At 42.9% G+C, this 15634-nt stretch overlaps 1 protein-coding gene across 30 annotated transcripts in view; it reads right to left on the bottom strand.

Moving 5' to 3' along the window:
* The window catches only part of Rbfox2 (RNA binding fox-1 homolog 2), a 227604-nt gene that overhangs the window by 159839 nt on the left and 52131 nt on the right, over positions 1-15634 (bottom strand). Inside the window, exon 1 of one of the 30 annotated variants that reach the window (XM_029469576.2) lies at positions 5465-5595. The exons of the other annotated variants lie outside the window; for them this stretch is intronic. Within the exon in view, the coding sequence (XP_029325436.1) occupies positions 5465-5506 (42 nt within the window). The 5' untranslated portion in view covers positions 5507-5595. Of the gene's footprint in view, positions 1-5464; positions 5596-15634 lie in introns of those variants that run through there. 30 annotated transcript variants of the gene reach the window in all.

Below are 15634 nucleotides of genomic sequence, written 5' to 3'. Positions count from 1 at the left end.
ATGGAGGCCCTGACAATGTACTATATGCCACCAAAATTTTCATTTTAAGAAGTTAATCTTGGGGCTGGAGAGATGGCTCATCAGGAGCACTGGTTGCTCATCCAGAGAATGTAGCTTTGATTCCCATCACCCACACAGCAACTCACTTCTGTAATTCTAGCTACAAGGGATCTAAGAACCTCTTCTGGCCTCCACAGGCACTGCCTGTACATGGTGTACAGACTTACACAAAGGCAAAATGCCCACTTACACTTACATAGGAAAGCCAAAGCAGGTTTTAAGATGCCTTTCCTATGGTTACACAGCTGAGAAGAGGGAGGACTTGCTGCTGCGGAGCGTCTTACTAGAAACTGTCCGGTGGACAGGTAACACTAAGCTATGCTCCCAACTCCCATATCCTTAACTTCAGCCATCTGTGGGTTCATCTGACCAGACAGAAAACACTCAGGAAGCAGTAGGGAGAACTGTCTGTATTGAACACAGACATACATCTTTCATGTCAATACTCCCTAAACAACACAGAATAATATTTGCACAGCACTGATACTGTGTTTGTAAATTAATAGAGATTATTTAAAGTATATATGTGCATGTGTGACATTTAAAAAAAAAAAACATTTTATATGAGATATGTGAGCCAATCTGAGTGTCTAAGTGCATCCTGAAACTAATCCCTGCAGACACTGATGAACAACGATATTCCTTCCCTTTGGCTGGTAACAGAAATTCAAGTTCCGATTGGCTGAGGCTAAAGGACATGCCCTAGGGCTCATGGGCAGTCAATAACAAAGTGGCCTGGAACACAAGTTTTCTAGCTACAGATCTGGGGTTCTTTTATCTGAAACTTCGAACTCCCTAAGAAGATGAAATTTGTTTTGCGAAATAATTGATAATCATCTGCATCTGGATTTGAATGGAACAGCAGACGTGATTACAATACTTATTATGACTAAATATGCCAACTGATACCCATCAACAAATTAGTGTGTTGTTGTGATACTCAATTCAGACTGATACTCACTGAGCCCAAGGCTTTGGCACTTTAAAAAAAAAAAAAAAAAAGATGCCAGGCCTGGAGGCATACAACTTTAATCCCAGCACTCTGGAGGCAGAGGCAGTTGGATTTCTGTGAGTTCAAGGCCAACCTGGTCTATAAAGCAAGTCCAGGACAGACAGGACTGGCTACACTGAGAAACCCAGTCTCAAAGAAACAAACAAAGATACTTCTGAATTAGTTTCTGAGTGCAAATGAAATATCCAAAACGATCATTCTGTAATATTCATATTGTCTCTATGAGACAGGCTAACATGTTGAATATCATACTATATTTAAATTAGTAATTGTACCCAAAAGTCAATATGGACAAAACAGTAGGGTTTCTTTTGGGGGGGGGTGTCCCATATTGACTGTTTGAATTTAGCTTTTATTGCTATCCTCTTTCTTTCTTTCTTTTTTTCTTTTTTCTTTTCTTTTTTCCCCAGACAGGGTTTCTCTGTGTAGCCCTGACTGTCCTGGAACTCACTTTGTAGACCAGGCTGGCCTCGACCTCAGAAATCTGCCTGCCTCTGCCTCCCAAGTGCTGATATTAAAGGCCTGTGCCACCACGCCTGGCTTCTATACCTATCTTTTGACTCACGCTGCTATTCAACATGTCGGACCAGCTCTATTGCTTACTGGCATGGAGACTGACAGCAACCCTTCTAGGCATCTGTTTTCTGATCTGTAACATGTATGTAATTATTCCTGTACTGTACACGGATGTTAAGATTCAGCATAATGCAGAGAAGCACCTGCAGGTCAACCTACTTTACAGAGAAAAGCCTAGCCATTGGTACGTTGAGCTTTGCCCTCCCAATCCCAGCACCCTTCCTCTCCAGCCCCTAAGATCTGTGTGACTAAGGACAAAGCCTTTCTTATTTCCCACACCAGTGTCACTCACTCCCAGTGCCAACACCCTGCTCTCTCTCTCTTGGGGTCCCTAGAGTGACTCCCCAAACTTCCTCTCACTGTGGTGACTCCCTGTTCAGGAAGAAGACAGGACTCACTGCTAATAATTCAATGGTCAGCTGATAACTGCCATGCTAAATCATATTTTGTATATGAGTGTTTTGCTTGAATATATGTAAATGTATTACATAGGCATGCCTGGTGCCCATGGAAGCTAGAAGAAGCAGCAGCTAGAATCCCTAGAACTGGAATTAAGGATGGGAAATTATACACCTCCAAACAGATGTTAAGAATTAAACCCAGGTCCTCTCTGAGAGTAGTGAGTACTCTTAGCTGCTGAGCCATCTTTCCATCCCAGCACACTAATTCTTGCATGGGACCAGTCAAGGAAACCTCAAACAAAACCACCTAAGAATTTGATTTGGGCAAGTGGAGGTGGGGGTGTGTATACACAATTTCCTCATTCACAAATTACAGTCAAGTTTCCCTAATTTGGAGAATTTGCAGGGGTCAGCACATCCAAAATGCAATGGAGAAACATCTTCATGACCGTGGTACCTTCCCTGACAGACAATCCTTTTTCTTTCAAGATTAAGATCTAAAAACAAACAAACTTCTTTTTCTTAAACTTGTGATCAACTATCAGGAATTCATAGAGCTGTCTCGTCAGCTCTCCTCTTCAAACACTTGAACCCTGTGTCCATTCAACTATTCAGCTCCTGCAGCTCCTTCCCGAACAGCCCTTCTTGGGAAGAATAAATACTTGATGGAAGGTATTTTGAAGGGAAAATCTATTTGTAGTTTTCTGTGTATATAATTAAAATACTCGAGATAGCTAAGGGGCAGGTTAAGTAGCAAGGAACCTACAGAGATGAGATATTGAGACTCAAAAAGGGGCCCTTCTGAGAAACAGGACTCCTAGACATATCTACCAATAAAAGGCTGAAGAAGAGATGAAAGGGAAAGGCCATAACTTTTACATACAGCATAAGGTGCTATACAGTTCATACATGTTAGGCCATAATTAGGTATCATGTCCACTATCAAATGAGGACAGTGAATCTCAGAAAGATTAACTGGGCCAACAAACAGCTACTTATGGTTGAACCACAGCCACAACTGTAAATGTTCTATCACATGTTAAACACGGACTTAGTGCAGAAGAGCCTTGTTCTCTACACACTGACAAGAACAGGATGTTCTGGATACTGGCTTAGCAAACTGATTCTCTTCTGGCAGTGGAGAAAACCAGTTATTACCAATGGTACCTCTTACACTTTAATGTAAAGATAGGTCAGGCTCTGGAAATCAGATCTGATCTGAGTGTCACCTGCAACTATTATATCTCCTAGATGATAAAGCTTAGGTCCCTGGTCCTAAATAAGTTACTCTTAGTGGTTCTCAATACTACATGATAATTGGGCAAGCATTTAAAAACTATTGAGCTCTGGGCCCCTTGCTAATGGGCCCCCTGTTATGTAGAAAAGATCCCAGATTGATTCTAATACCAAACTGGGACCACCAGGCTATACTATCCCAGGTAACATCTTCCTCAAAGTTCTTCAAGAAATACCTTTCTTGTTTGGTGTATATGTATGCGTTTGCCGTGTGTGAATGCATATATGTAGTAGAGACAAGTTAGCTAGTGCATGTGGAAGACTGGAGCTGATGGAGTTGTCTTCCTCAATCTCTACATGTTTTTTAAAGCAGGGTCTCTTGCTGAACCCAGAGTTCACAAACTGTGGCCAGTGAAGACAGCCAGCTTGCTGTGGGGATCTTGTCTCAGCCTCCTACGCTAGGAACACAGGCAGCCACAGCTGCTTTTACATGGTGCTAAGGATCCAAATTCCAGTACTCACCTGCACAGCCAACACTTTTATCTTTTATCTGAGAAGCTATCTTCTCAGTTCTTATTTGGTCTTAATCTTTTTCAAGCAACATTTTATTTGTTTAGTTAGTTGGGGGTATGGGAGGCATGCCACAGCATGCATATGGAGGTCAGAGGACAGTTTGTGGAAGTCAGTCTGCTCCTCCCACCGCGTAGGTTACAGAGATCAAACTCTGGTCATCGGGCTTGACAGCCTTACCACTGATTCATCTCACTGACCCATTTTGGTTTATGATATAAGACCTCTGAATGTAGCCCAAACTGTCCTTGAACTCATAACTTTCCTGCCTTAGCTTCCCCTGTGCTTCCATTCTAAGAATGTCCTTTCATACTGGCCTAAGGAATATGCATTCTTATTAATGATCAGTCAGAAAGCACAGAGAACACACAGAGTGTGGAAATGCTTTCCATATTGGCTTGCTTAATCCTCTAGCTGCACTTTGAAGCTGGCTCTTACACCACAGCTTAGTTATCTATGAGGAAAACAGTGCAGCAAGAAACAGTCACTCGTTCAAGGTCAGCTAGAGCAGATCAGAGCCCAGGGTCAGACTTGAGCCAATCTGTTCCCAGCATCTCCAGGTTCTCATACAAACCTCCAAACCCTGCAATGACCAGTGGCACATTTGAACAAATAAACCCAAGTGGGTCACCTCAGAGATGCCACCCAGAGAAAGCTAATGCTCTTATTCTCACATGCTACCATCATTTAGAACATCACCGCTGAACTACAGCATACAGCAGTTCTTGTTCAAAATAAAAAAAAAAAAAATGCCTTCAGAACCAACACATACTTGAAACTGGGATAAAAGCTCGTTTTAGGTAAGCATGGATTCGATTTTAACACAATGAGATCACAAAGAGCCAATTCTGACTACGTTTGGGGGTGGGGGGGGGCAGGTAGGGGGTGGGAGTGGAAAATCCAGAGTTAGATATGGAAAATGTTTTCCTCCTCACTGGTCTCTGAAGCTGACTCAAGCCAGAGCCTAGGTGACTGACTGTTTGAAGGACAGCCCTCCTCCAGATGCACAGATTCAGTTACATTTCTTTCTTTTAAAAATCACCTTTTTAATCACATGTAGACAAATACATTTGTCCTTGACTAGCAATATAAACATGCAAGTGCTCACAACCGTCTTGAAGCATAGTTTTCCTCTCTGTTGAAAGCAATGCTTTGATTCATAATTTTTAATTCAGGATTTATTTACCCTCATGCATAGAAAAATAAGTGCCATAATCAGGCATTAACGAATCATTTACTTGCATGTAACACCATAAAAGGAATTGTGCAATGGTAACTAACAACATATCTAAAATACCCTCACATACAAGGGAGAAAGGCATACACAAATACTATAGGGATTTAGCTATAAAAAGATACTACATTTTTATATCTGATGAGCTCCTTTGTGGAAGAAATAGGTCCTTTTTCAACAAAGAAAATAGTCTGCTAATTCGGAAATGATTTACAGAATTTTTCCTCAAAATCAGACATTAATGCAGCTCAGCACAATTCCAGACAACCAACCTCTCGGCTTCAACTGGACTCCTCACACCTTACTGAGGCCACTGCTCCCCTCTTCAAACTCCCACTCCACCCCCACCCCACACACACCCAACGCCCCACCAACCTCGCAGGGGTTCCTGGGCTGGTCCATGGAATCTGATGACATCACTCTCTCTTCCTTCCTGGAATTCTAAACCCTGCTGCTCTCCCCTTGCACACAGCTACCATCTCCATGGCAACCTCACCTCCTCCTGCTTCCCTATTGGCTTCATGGAGCAGGATACACAAAAAGGTTTTCCGTTCTGCCCCCACTGCCTGCCGCAAAAATGATGCTTTCAACAGGAACCTGAGCTAAATTTAGCTACTTGCGATTCTGTGTCTTATGACTAAGAAAACATAGAAATATACTCATTCCTATATTCCACCCCTCCTAAACCACACCCCAAAGTGTTTGTTTCTTCTTCTCTCTGACCCCTAACTCAAACACAAGCAGCAGGAAGTGCCGAGTCTTAAAATCAACTGAATCGCCTGCCCCAGAAACAGGACTAGCCCAGAGAACATTCCCCATTCACCTCCTCCCATCAGGAAAGGAAAAAACAAAACAAAACAAAACAGAACAACAAAAGCATGCAGAACATGCTTGGGGCATTCCATGTGGGAACATCAGCCTCTGCTACCTCCTTCCACCCTGATCCAAGGAGAGAAAAACCATGCTTAGAGCATCTGCCCTCTGATGGAACTTTCTCCATCACAGGAGGAAGGAGTGGATAGGTGAGGTAGAAAGCCCACTCACTGCAAACTCTGCATCCAAGTGCTCGCCTCATGGACTGACCTACTATGGAAACTGGAGCAGTTCCCACACATAGGGATGCTCTCAGAACTGCTGACAAAAGCAGTAAGAAGGAGCAGGTCCCTGAGCCAGAGGACAGAGCAATGAGTGCAGTAGCACGAGGATCAGCAAAGTGCCTGCAGAAATAACGTCCAAAACTACCACAGAAGACCATGCACTTACAGAATACCACTTTACAACCATAGACATGCATAAAATACAATCTATAATCTCTCAAACCCTTCACTCTCCACTTCTGGAAACGCCTACAATATGTCAGAGTGAGCTGGTCTGTGCCTAATGCTCATCTGGAGCTGATCCTTCAGCAAAATTCTAACTCTAAAGCAGCACCCACTCGCCTCCCTAAACAACAGGTCAATATAAACCAAGGCTTTGCTTCTCAACCCAGCTGTCCACTTCCCGCCTAGGAAGAAATTCTTTAAGAAAGAACCTACTTGATTGATTCGGTAGTTACTGTATCCTGCATGACTCTGAAACACAAAGCATAAGCTGTAACTAAACTGGAAAGGCACCAAGCAGCTCAAGGCCTTCTATCAGAAATGGGGGTAGGTAAAAATAAGGCACACCCAGGAAATGTGTGGGTTTGGTGTATGGCAGAAACAGCACCAAGGCACCTGTTTTCCAGGGGTTAAAAAAGGAAAGAAAAAAGAAAAAAACATGAAAATGGCATAATTCTGCACAGCAAAGGATAGTATTCCCAAACTAATACAAGAAACATCCAGAATGTGCTTCAAAAGCAGGGTGAAAGCTGCTGCTGGGTGCAATACGCAGTAATAAACCATCCAGGTTCTCGGCCCAGCAGTGAGGCACAGGTGATTAGCCTCGTGGAGGGAGATGCTCTCACCACTCTCACACACACTGCCACTGAGGTGGCTCTGTCGGCTGTGAGAGCACAACTCTTAACACTAACAGATGGTCACCTTATTATCTATGGGAAGACCCAAGCGGCCTCTGAGACTGCCCATTGTATCCGCTACTGAACCCTTTACTATAAAAGTGTTTAAAATAAGAAGAAGAAGAAAAAAAAAAACCAATAGTGAGGTGTATATATCATACCTCCACTCTGCAAATGGAAAACAAAACTCAAAATGTCAAGGTGTCTAGTATGTACTTCAGGTCTGCCTGAACTCCAGAGCCTATGCAGTTTTTCTACTCCCATTCACACACAGTCACAGTTCTAAAGAAATGCCTGAATTGTTATTTTGTGTCTATGTTCTCTTATACCAATTATATCAATAAAATATATGTTGTTGGATATCAAAGTCAATGTTAAACTTCTGATGTATTAATAACCACAGTTAACTGTAAGTGGGCATGCAATACTTACTAATTTATTATCCTAATCCTATTATTCTAAACTTCTGAACAAATGGCAATGATTCCACTCGGATCTTTTAAAATTTAGATTAGCTTGAGAAATTACATGCTGAACTGAAATGACAAAACTTCAGATAATGGTCTAAATTTTAATTTTCTTAGATTTGAGATTAAAAAAAGTTATCAGTCTTAATGACTACAACTGACCTAGTCTCAGTGTCACCAAACTGCCTGTGTAGTGTCATTTGCTCGTTCTGTCTGGTGGGGAGCAGCTGTGAATGTGGTTTTGGTGCTTGAAATGGAGCCCAGGGCCTAACACATGCTAAATATGAGCAGCTCGCCATGGACTGAGCTACTCCCCAGCCCCTCACCCATCAGCTTTAAACCAGAAACCCTAATGTAGTCAGGTTCCATATTAAATTTATAATTTCCTCATTCTACATTCACAATCAAAGTATTTCTGCAGGGATTCCACTAAAATTAAATCAGGTGATTAGAGGACCATGCTAAAGAGGCCAAGATCACATGTCTGACTTACGGGATCCAGTCGGCATAACTCTATCCTACTGCCACACACAATTAATGATAAACACATAATGATAAACACTTTTTTACCAAAAAGTAATGTAGCCTAGTACATTCTCTGGAAGCAAATTCAAAGCATGCATCTTACAATACTACATAATATCATCAGCTTTTATCCTTTAGAAAACAGATACTGACTTTCAATATTCATTAAACACCACAAGCAAGTCACAAGCCTCAAGAGAAAAGAAAAAGGCTTTAGGCAAATAAACACACCAATGCCCGACACGCCTGACACTCCAACAACGAGAGTACACAACTTACAGGGGAAATAAACACGATGGCTAGCACCAGAGGGTACATGAAGCATGGACCAGCAGGACTCCTTTAGGGAAAGAATGAAGATAAGGCATTCTAGGGACGGAGAACAGAGAAGGTGGGGAGCAAAGCAGCACAGCAGACATGGAGAACTTCCGGGAACATTGTAAGAGGCCAGGCTGAAAGCTGAGAGACATGACCTATTAACAGAAGGCACAGCAATCTCTCTCAACCCTCCACAGCAGATTGAGTTTGCCTAGAATGTCTTTTTCTGTAGACCTCCAAAAGGTAATGGATCAAAATATTTTAATATCATGTGGATAGTTCTTAGTTTTTAAATTTTCTATGGTGAAAGTAAAGGTCAAAACAAAGTCCCTAATAGCTAAGAACACTCGTGAAGAGTGTTCCATCCAGAGAACAAGTCCAAATTCTGCCAATGACAGTGAACATTTTCTTACTGTTCTCATAGAAATAGGAGTTTATTTTATCATGTCTCTTTTCGTATGTCTCTTTTAAAAGATTAGTAGCACGTTGAATATTTGACAAGGAAATTATAATTTTAAAAAGTCCCTTCATTCGCACGCAGTACTCTTAACTCATAAATATATGTGCATACACACATCCAACCAGCTGAGCGGGCAACATATAGGTCATCTGAGGGACCAGCTATCTATCAGCTGCAGCAATCAGAAGATGAATTACATAAACTCTTTGCTAATTATTTATAAACATATATATTCAAAACTCCCATGAATACAATGTAATCCATTCTCACAAAGTAAACCCACCCCAGGAGAAATACAGCACCAAGACGGAGAGAAAGGGCACAGTATTGCACCCTCGAAGCCCGTCCTGTGCCTCTGCAAAGTCACTCTCAGCTGCTCACTAACAGTAACAGACACCACAGATTGACTGTGCTATGATTTGTATATAAATGATCATATGCCGTGCTCCCTTCTGTACTGGCTTTCTCTGTGAAGCACTGTACTCAATAACACTTGTGAATGTTAAATATCCTATTTACAAATAAAGTACAACATCCTGGAAGGCCAAAGTACAACATTTGGAATGGCGAAAAACATCCCTATTGTTTCCAGCTTGGGCTATGCACAAGTTTTCTTTTCTTGTGGTTATGACCAAACACCTAACAAGAATAAATTTAAAGAAGAGGGCGTTTGTTGTGGCTCAGTTTAAGAGTAGAGTCCATCATGACAAGGGACGTGTGGTGGCTGGATACTGTTCATATCTGGGTAGATCAGGTAGCAGAGAGAGATGAATACTAGTACTCAGCTGGCTTTCTCATTTTGTCTTTTTAAATTCAGTCTAGACCCTGAGCACGGGTTGGTACTGGCCACATCCAGGGTGGGTCTCCTTCCTCAAAGGACAAGCAATACCATGAGATGTGTCTCTAGGTAATTCCAAATCCAGCCAAGTTGGTGGTAACGAAGACTCAATATCACAAGTTTCACCAAAAAGTGCTACAGTGTACATCCTTATACACTCTCTTGGTGATCATATGTACACACTCCACGTCTCTACTGCTGCAAGCAGTGGGAAGCTTTGGGAGATACCACCAACTACTAGTCCAAAGCTACGCTACACTTTCCTTCATGAGGGCTCAGGGAGCTGAATGTCTGCCTTCCTCAGTCAGGCAGGCAGGAGGCAGGGTAACAGAGCCCCACTGTGGCCATCTGCTTTACCTTGAAGAGTAATCGTGTAGCCACTTTTTACAGCTGACCCAGAGACGCTAAGTAACAAGGAGGGCTAACGGGGATGTATCAATCTCCCTGGAAAGGGGAAACAGAATAGACATTGCAGGTAGACAGAGTTGGAGTGAGGACCAGAACAGGAAGGATCAGGTAGGGGAGGATAGAGGGAGAAGACACTGAGAGACTACTGGAATTGGGGGGATATCTTGGGGATGAACTAAAAGTCTAATGCAATGGAAACTCCCAGGAATCTATAAGGGTGACCCTAGCTAACATTTCTAGCAATGGAGGATACAGAGCCTGAACTGGCCATCTTCTGCAACCAGACAAGACTTCCAATAGAGAGATTGGGACACCAACCCAGCCACAAAACCTTTGACCTACAATTCATCCTGCCTACAAGATGTGCTGGGATAAATGTGGTATAGAAATTGTGGGAGTGGCCAACCAATGGTCCAGTTTGAGACCCATGCCATATGAGGGAGCCCACCTCTGACACTGCCTGGAGTGCCAGGATCCAGAGGCTGGATAGCCCAGAGATCTAAGATAGAACCAAACACTGTTTTGTTTTGTTTTGTTTAAAAAAAAAAAAGCAATGAACTGATTCCTAATGATATTCTGCTATACTATATGAGTATAGATTGGTGCCTAGCCCAATAGTCATCAGAAAGGCTTCACCCAGCAACTGATGGAAACAGATGCAGTGGAGACCCACAGCCAAACATTAGGCAGAGCTCAGAAACTCTGCGGAAGAAGGGGAAGAATGATTGTAAAAGCCAGAGTGGTCAAGGATGCAAGAAAACCCACAGAGTCAACTAACCTGAGCTCACAGGGCCTCAGAGAGACTGAACTGCCAACCAAGGAGCCTGGATGGGGCTGACCTAGGCCCTCTGCACATATGTTACAGTTGTGTTCCTTGGTCTTCTTGTGAGACTCCGAACAATGGGGGCAGGGGCTATCCCTGACTCTTTCATCTGCTTTTGGGACCCTTTCTTCATACTGGGTTGCCTTGTCCAGCCTTACTATGAGGGGAGGTGCCTAGATTTGCTGCACATTGATATGCCATGATTGGTTGGTATCCATGAGAGGCCTGCCCTTTTCTGAAGAGAAGGAGGGGTTGGAGGGAAGGACAGACTGGGAGCAAAGAAGGGAGAGAAAATTGTGGTCAGGGTGTAATATATGAGAGAATACATAAAGAAAATAAATAAGATTCCTAGGCATATTAATATCATATAAATATTCCTAGGCATATTTATGTATACATAAAATACATAAATGAAGTTTCTTCTACCATGTAGGTCAAACAGTTTGAACTTTATCCAGGACCCAGGGGGGGAGTCATCTGCCACAAGACAATGTAGCTAAAGGTCCTCTCCGCTAGGAGTACCATGCAGCTTGGGCTTCTAGCCTCCGAAACTTTATCCATTTCTAATCTGAAATGCTTCATTACAGGAACAAAAACAAGCTAACAGCATGTCTCAAACATTAGTTGTGTTGAGCAGGATTCTGACATCAGAGCCCAAAATAATTAATAATTCTCCATCATCCTCAGCTCTGAGCAATTTCTACTTCAACAAAGAACAAGAGGGGAAAGTCACTACTTTATTACTGCAACTGTCTCTTCAATTCACATGTCTAAAATCCACATCATTTAACACTTTTCTTAAATGTGTAAGAAAGATCTTTAAGGGGGAAGTTATGAGTTCAATGTTTTCTAAAACACTGAAAATAGTAGACTAAAAATAACAGACTCCACAAATTATGCAATGTTTTCCACAATGTAAAAAACAAAACAAACAAACTAACCAGGTCATTCTAGCCAAAGAGCGGAGACGGGAAACTGTGTGTGCACAATGGTGCCACACACCCAGCAAGTCTAATCCTCTTCCCAAACGCCTTCTAGTCCTCTGGCTCAGATCTGCTGATCTCTTTCTGTTTGGTCTCCCCCAGTGATGGTTTTAAAAAAGAGGACTGGTAAACCAGAGATTCTACACACACAAACACAGTCTCTTGGGCACATGTGTGAGCCCTTTTCATAAAACAAAAATTTACAGATCAATTCAAGATGGAACGTTAGAGGGACTACATAAAAGAACAGTAGACCAATCCTGTTAGATGAGTAGAATTTGTAGAGCAGTTACTGGATCCTCTTTCTCCCCCATTTATGATATGACTCAAAATAGAATTTGTGCTCTTCTAAAACATATGCAACATGGGGAAGAACAAGTCTGCTAATTTCAGAGGCTACGATGAGCAAGATGCTTCCCACCTGGCTTCTAGGCTGTAAGCTCATCTTCTGACCCAGCCAGAGCCCACTGGTGGACTTGAATGTTCAGGAGAATAACAACTGTCAGACACCCTCCTACCCATCCCTCCCTTTCCAAAGTGAGTAGGTTTGGATCTACAGCCTCACTTGTGAGGACTCTACTGTTCAGCTCATCACTGGGCTATATCTCCAGCCTTCTAATTTATTTTAAAATAGGTCTAACCTGCCCAAGCTAGCCTTGAACTTTTGATTTTCCTTATTCTTCCACATAGCTGAGGATTGCAAGTCTGTACCACAAGACCTAGCTCAATAAAACTTGCAAAGTCAGCTCCCTGACCCCAAATAACAGCCAAAGGCTTGACCGGAACCCAATTAACAAGCACCATGAACCATGCCTGAGAAGCAGACCCAGCGTCTGGCCCCCTCAAGTTCAGTCAGGTGAAGACAGAAGGCATTACACTATGTAAATCATTAAAAGCCCCTACAAAGCACAAGAGAAATGTCTAAGACGACTTTGGAGTGAGCCGCCCACCCCACTGATCTCAACTGTTTCATGACTGACTGCTGTATTCCACCTGACCTAGCCTCACATTCTCAATACTGTCTCTGCTCAGGCAAATCAGTAAAATTTCAGGGTAGAGGCTGAGTTTGGAGCTATACACTAGGTACCTCTCACAGCACAGCACTTCAGAGTATTTGACCAGTGCACCTCCTAAAGTGGTACCCCAAAACCCCTCATATACTCTCCCTGAACAGCACCTTGGTGTCTGTCAAGGTCAGAACCTCTGCTCTCTTTCGACTTCAAAGTCATTTTCTATTCAAATATGTGTCACTCTAATAGTGCTGAACATTTTTGCAACTAAAAAGAATGGTACCTTTTGGAGACCTAAGTCTCTCTATAAACAATGGCTAAATAACTTGCCTCTTTCTCTAGTATTAGTATTTTATATATCTGAGGCAGGAACCAAACCTAACAAGAAAAGGTGATGAAAATGAGAAACTAATCTTGAGATTTGTTTTTTTGTCTTGTAAGTCACTGCATCCTTTTGGAGGAGTTTCTGAGAAAGACTTAGTAGGAGAATGGATACAGAGCATGAGAGTTAAGCCAGTCTCTCTGATACCTGTTAGCTCTGCGACAACAGTGAACCAAGTTTTCTATGTGAAGGGGGAATTAAGGTTGCCTACCTGGCAGTTCTAATGAGAGAGAGATAATAGGAGCCTGCTACTAGACAAAGGGCAGCTATTCCAAAGGTGCACGCCTTGGCTGCCTTTTTTTATTCGCAGGTAACAATAATAAAGAAAAGAAGATCCTACTGGTCAACTGAGACTGTTACAAGAAGTGGGTGTTTAATGACAGGTATCTCGTTCAGAAGCAAAGCTAGGATTCAGTCATACTGAAGGTGACCGCACCACCTGCCTTAGGCCATCCCACTGCAAGTACTCCGACATATCACAAACACCAAAACAGTCCAGATATTCAACTTCACTCCTCAGAAATAGTGTAAGAATTCATCAGACAATACACTTCATGTCTGGCTCAAGAAACCACCGAAGGGAAGGCCACAGGGATGGCTCCATGAGTACAGGCACTCGCCACCAAATCTAATGACCCGAGTTCAATCACCGGAACCCACACGATGCATGGATAAACAGCTCCTATCTGTTATCCTCTGACTAGACTGGCATGTAGCTGCAGAGGCCCAAGTGAATCCCAGGGATGGCAGAGTCTCTGCATTCATCAGCTAGAGCCAGAAAAGTACGAGCTGATACCAGCACACCCTCAGTCACTAGGCACTTGAAACAAAATAAAAGTTAAGTATATACATAAAATAAATTCCTGATGTTGTCTAGAAGGCCCCAAATCATAACTCACAGAGCCTGCAGCAGAGCATCACAGAATCTTCCTGTAGGCTGTGCAGGGGCTGGGAGGACAGCCAAACCCAAGCCAGTGTCACATGCAGCAGGCACACTCCCTTGGCAGCAATGCTGCACAGGGTCTGAATACAGAACACCGTCCTCTGGGTTCAAGGTCATGCTCACCCTTCAGCAAATCACAGCTTACCATACTCAGTGTACAGTGTGAATAAACCATCACACATGGTATTCTGAACTATTCAGGAAACGTGCCAGGATTTTTTTTTTTTAATTAAAAATAACGATTGCCTTGGTTTTCCCAGTCTCATTTACATGCCAACCAACTCCCCTCAGGTCCAGAAAGGAAAAAAAACAAACAAAAAAGCCTTTTCTAATCATCAAAATTAGAAAAGTGCCGTTATTTGACCACTCTTTTCTTCTCTGCTCTCATCCATAAGAAATATGTGAGTATTTTAATGTCCCCAGAAAACAATGCAGAAGAGCTTAGTGAAGACACCAGGCAAGAGGATAGGGTGGTTCAGAGAATGGGGCACAAATAAAGGACACCAACATGGCTGCTCTGGGTGCAAGCAGTTAAGGCTGTTTCTTATTAGGTGAGTACAATTGGAGAGCTGCTCAGGAAGTACTCAGGGGCCTCGTGGTCAGCCCTAGCCAAACACACTGAAAACCTTTGTACTCTAGCAAGCCCATCTGGAATCAGTTAGGACCAGAGGCCTATAGTTGGCCTTCTGAGAAGAGAAGAGAAGAGAAGAGAAGAGAAGAGAAGAGAAGAGAAGAGAAGAGAAGAGAAGAGAAGAGGGGGGAGGGGGAGAGGGGAAGGGGGGAAGGGGGGAAGGGGAGGGGAGAAGGGGGAAGGGAAAGGGGGAAGGGGGAGGGGGGGAGGAAAGGGGGAGGGGAGAGGAGGAAGGGGGAAGGGGGAGTGGGGGAGGGGAGAGGGGGTAGGGGAGAGGGGAGAGGGGAGAGGGGAAAGGGGAAAGGGGAAAGGGGAGAGGGGAAAGGGGAAAGGGGAGGGGAGGGGAAATAACTTGAGAGCCAGTTTCTCCATCTTTTCCTGGGAGCCACAATCAGGAAACCCATATGATTAGTGGTTACCATCCTCTCCAGGCCCAGGGACCCCAAGAAAATTTTAGCATGCATGCAAACAAAATCCCTTTTTAACAATTAGCACTTTTAAATGCTATATTCAGAAATCCAAATATTGTTCCACTTTTTTTTAAGCTGTAAATGAAGCATATCTTTTGTGAAACTTTTGGCTTCTAAATTGTGCAAAAAGTACAAAAAAGAAAAAAAGAAACTGGCACAGGTGTCCTAGCATTCAAAAGGAACATGAATTTCCCCACTCGCAATCCTTAGTTCATTGTTAATACTTGTTTCTCCAGTAGGTCCATTTTTATTGACGTTTTCTACTAAAAAATGGGATCTTGGTAGAGCAAA

The sequence above is a fragment of the Mus caroli genome, unplaced genomic scaffold (assembly GCF_978045245.1).
Source record: "Mus caroli unplaced genomic scaffold, Mus_caroli_1 scaffold_16, whole genome shotgun sequence".
NCBI classification, from domain to species: Eukaryota; Metazoa; Chordata; class Mammalia; order Rodentia; family Muridae; genus Mus; species Mus caroli.
The sequence above is the reverse complement of the archived record's forward strand: the minus strand, read 5'-3'. Positions and strand labels throughout refer to the sequence as shown.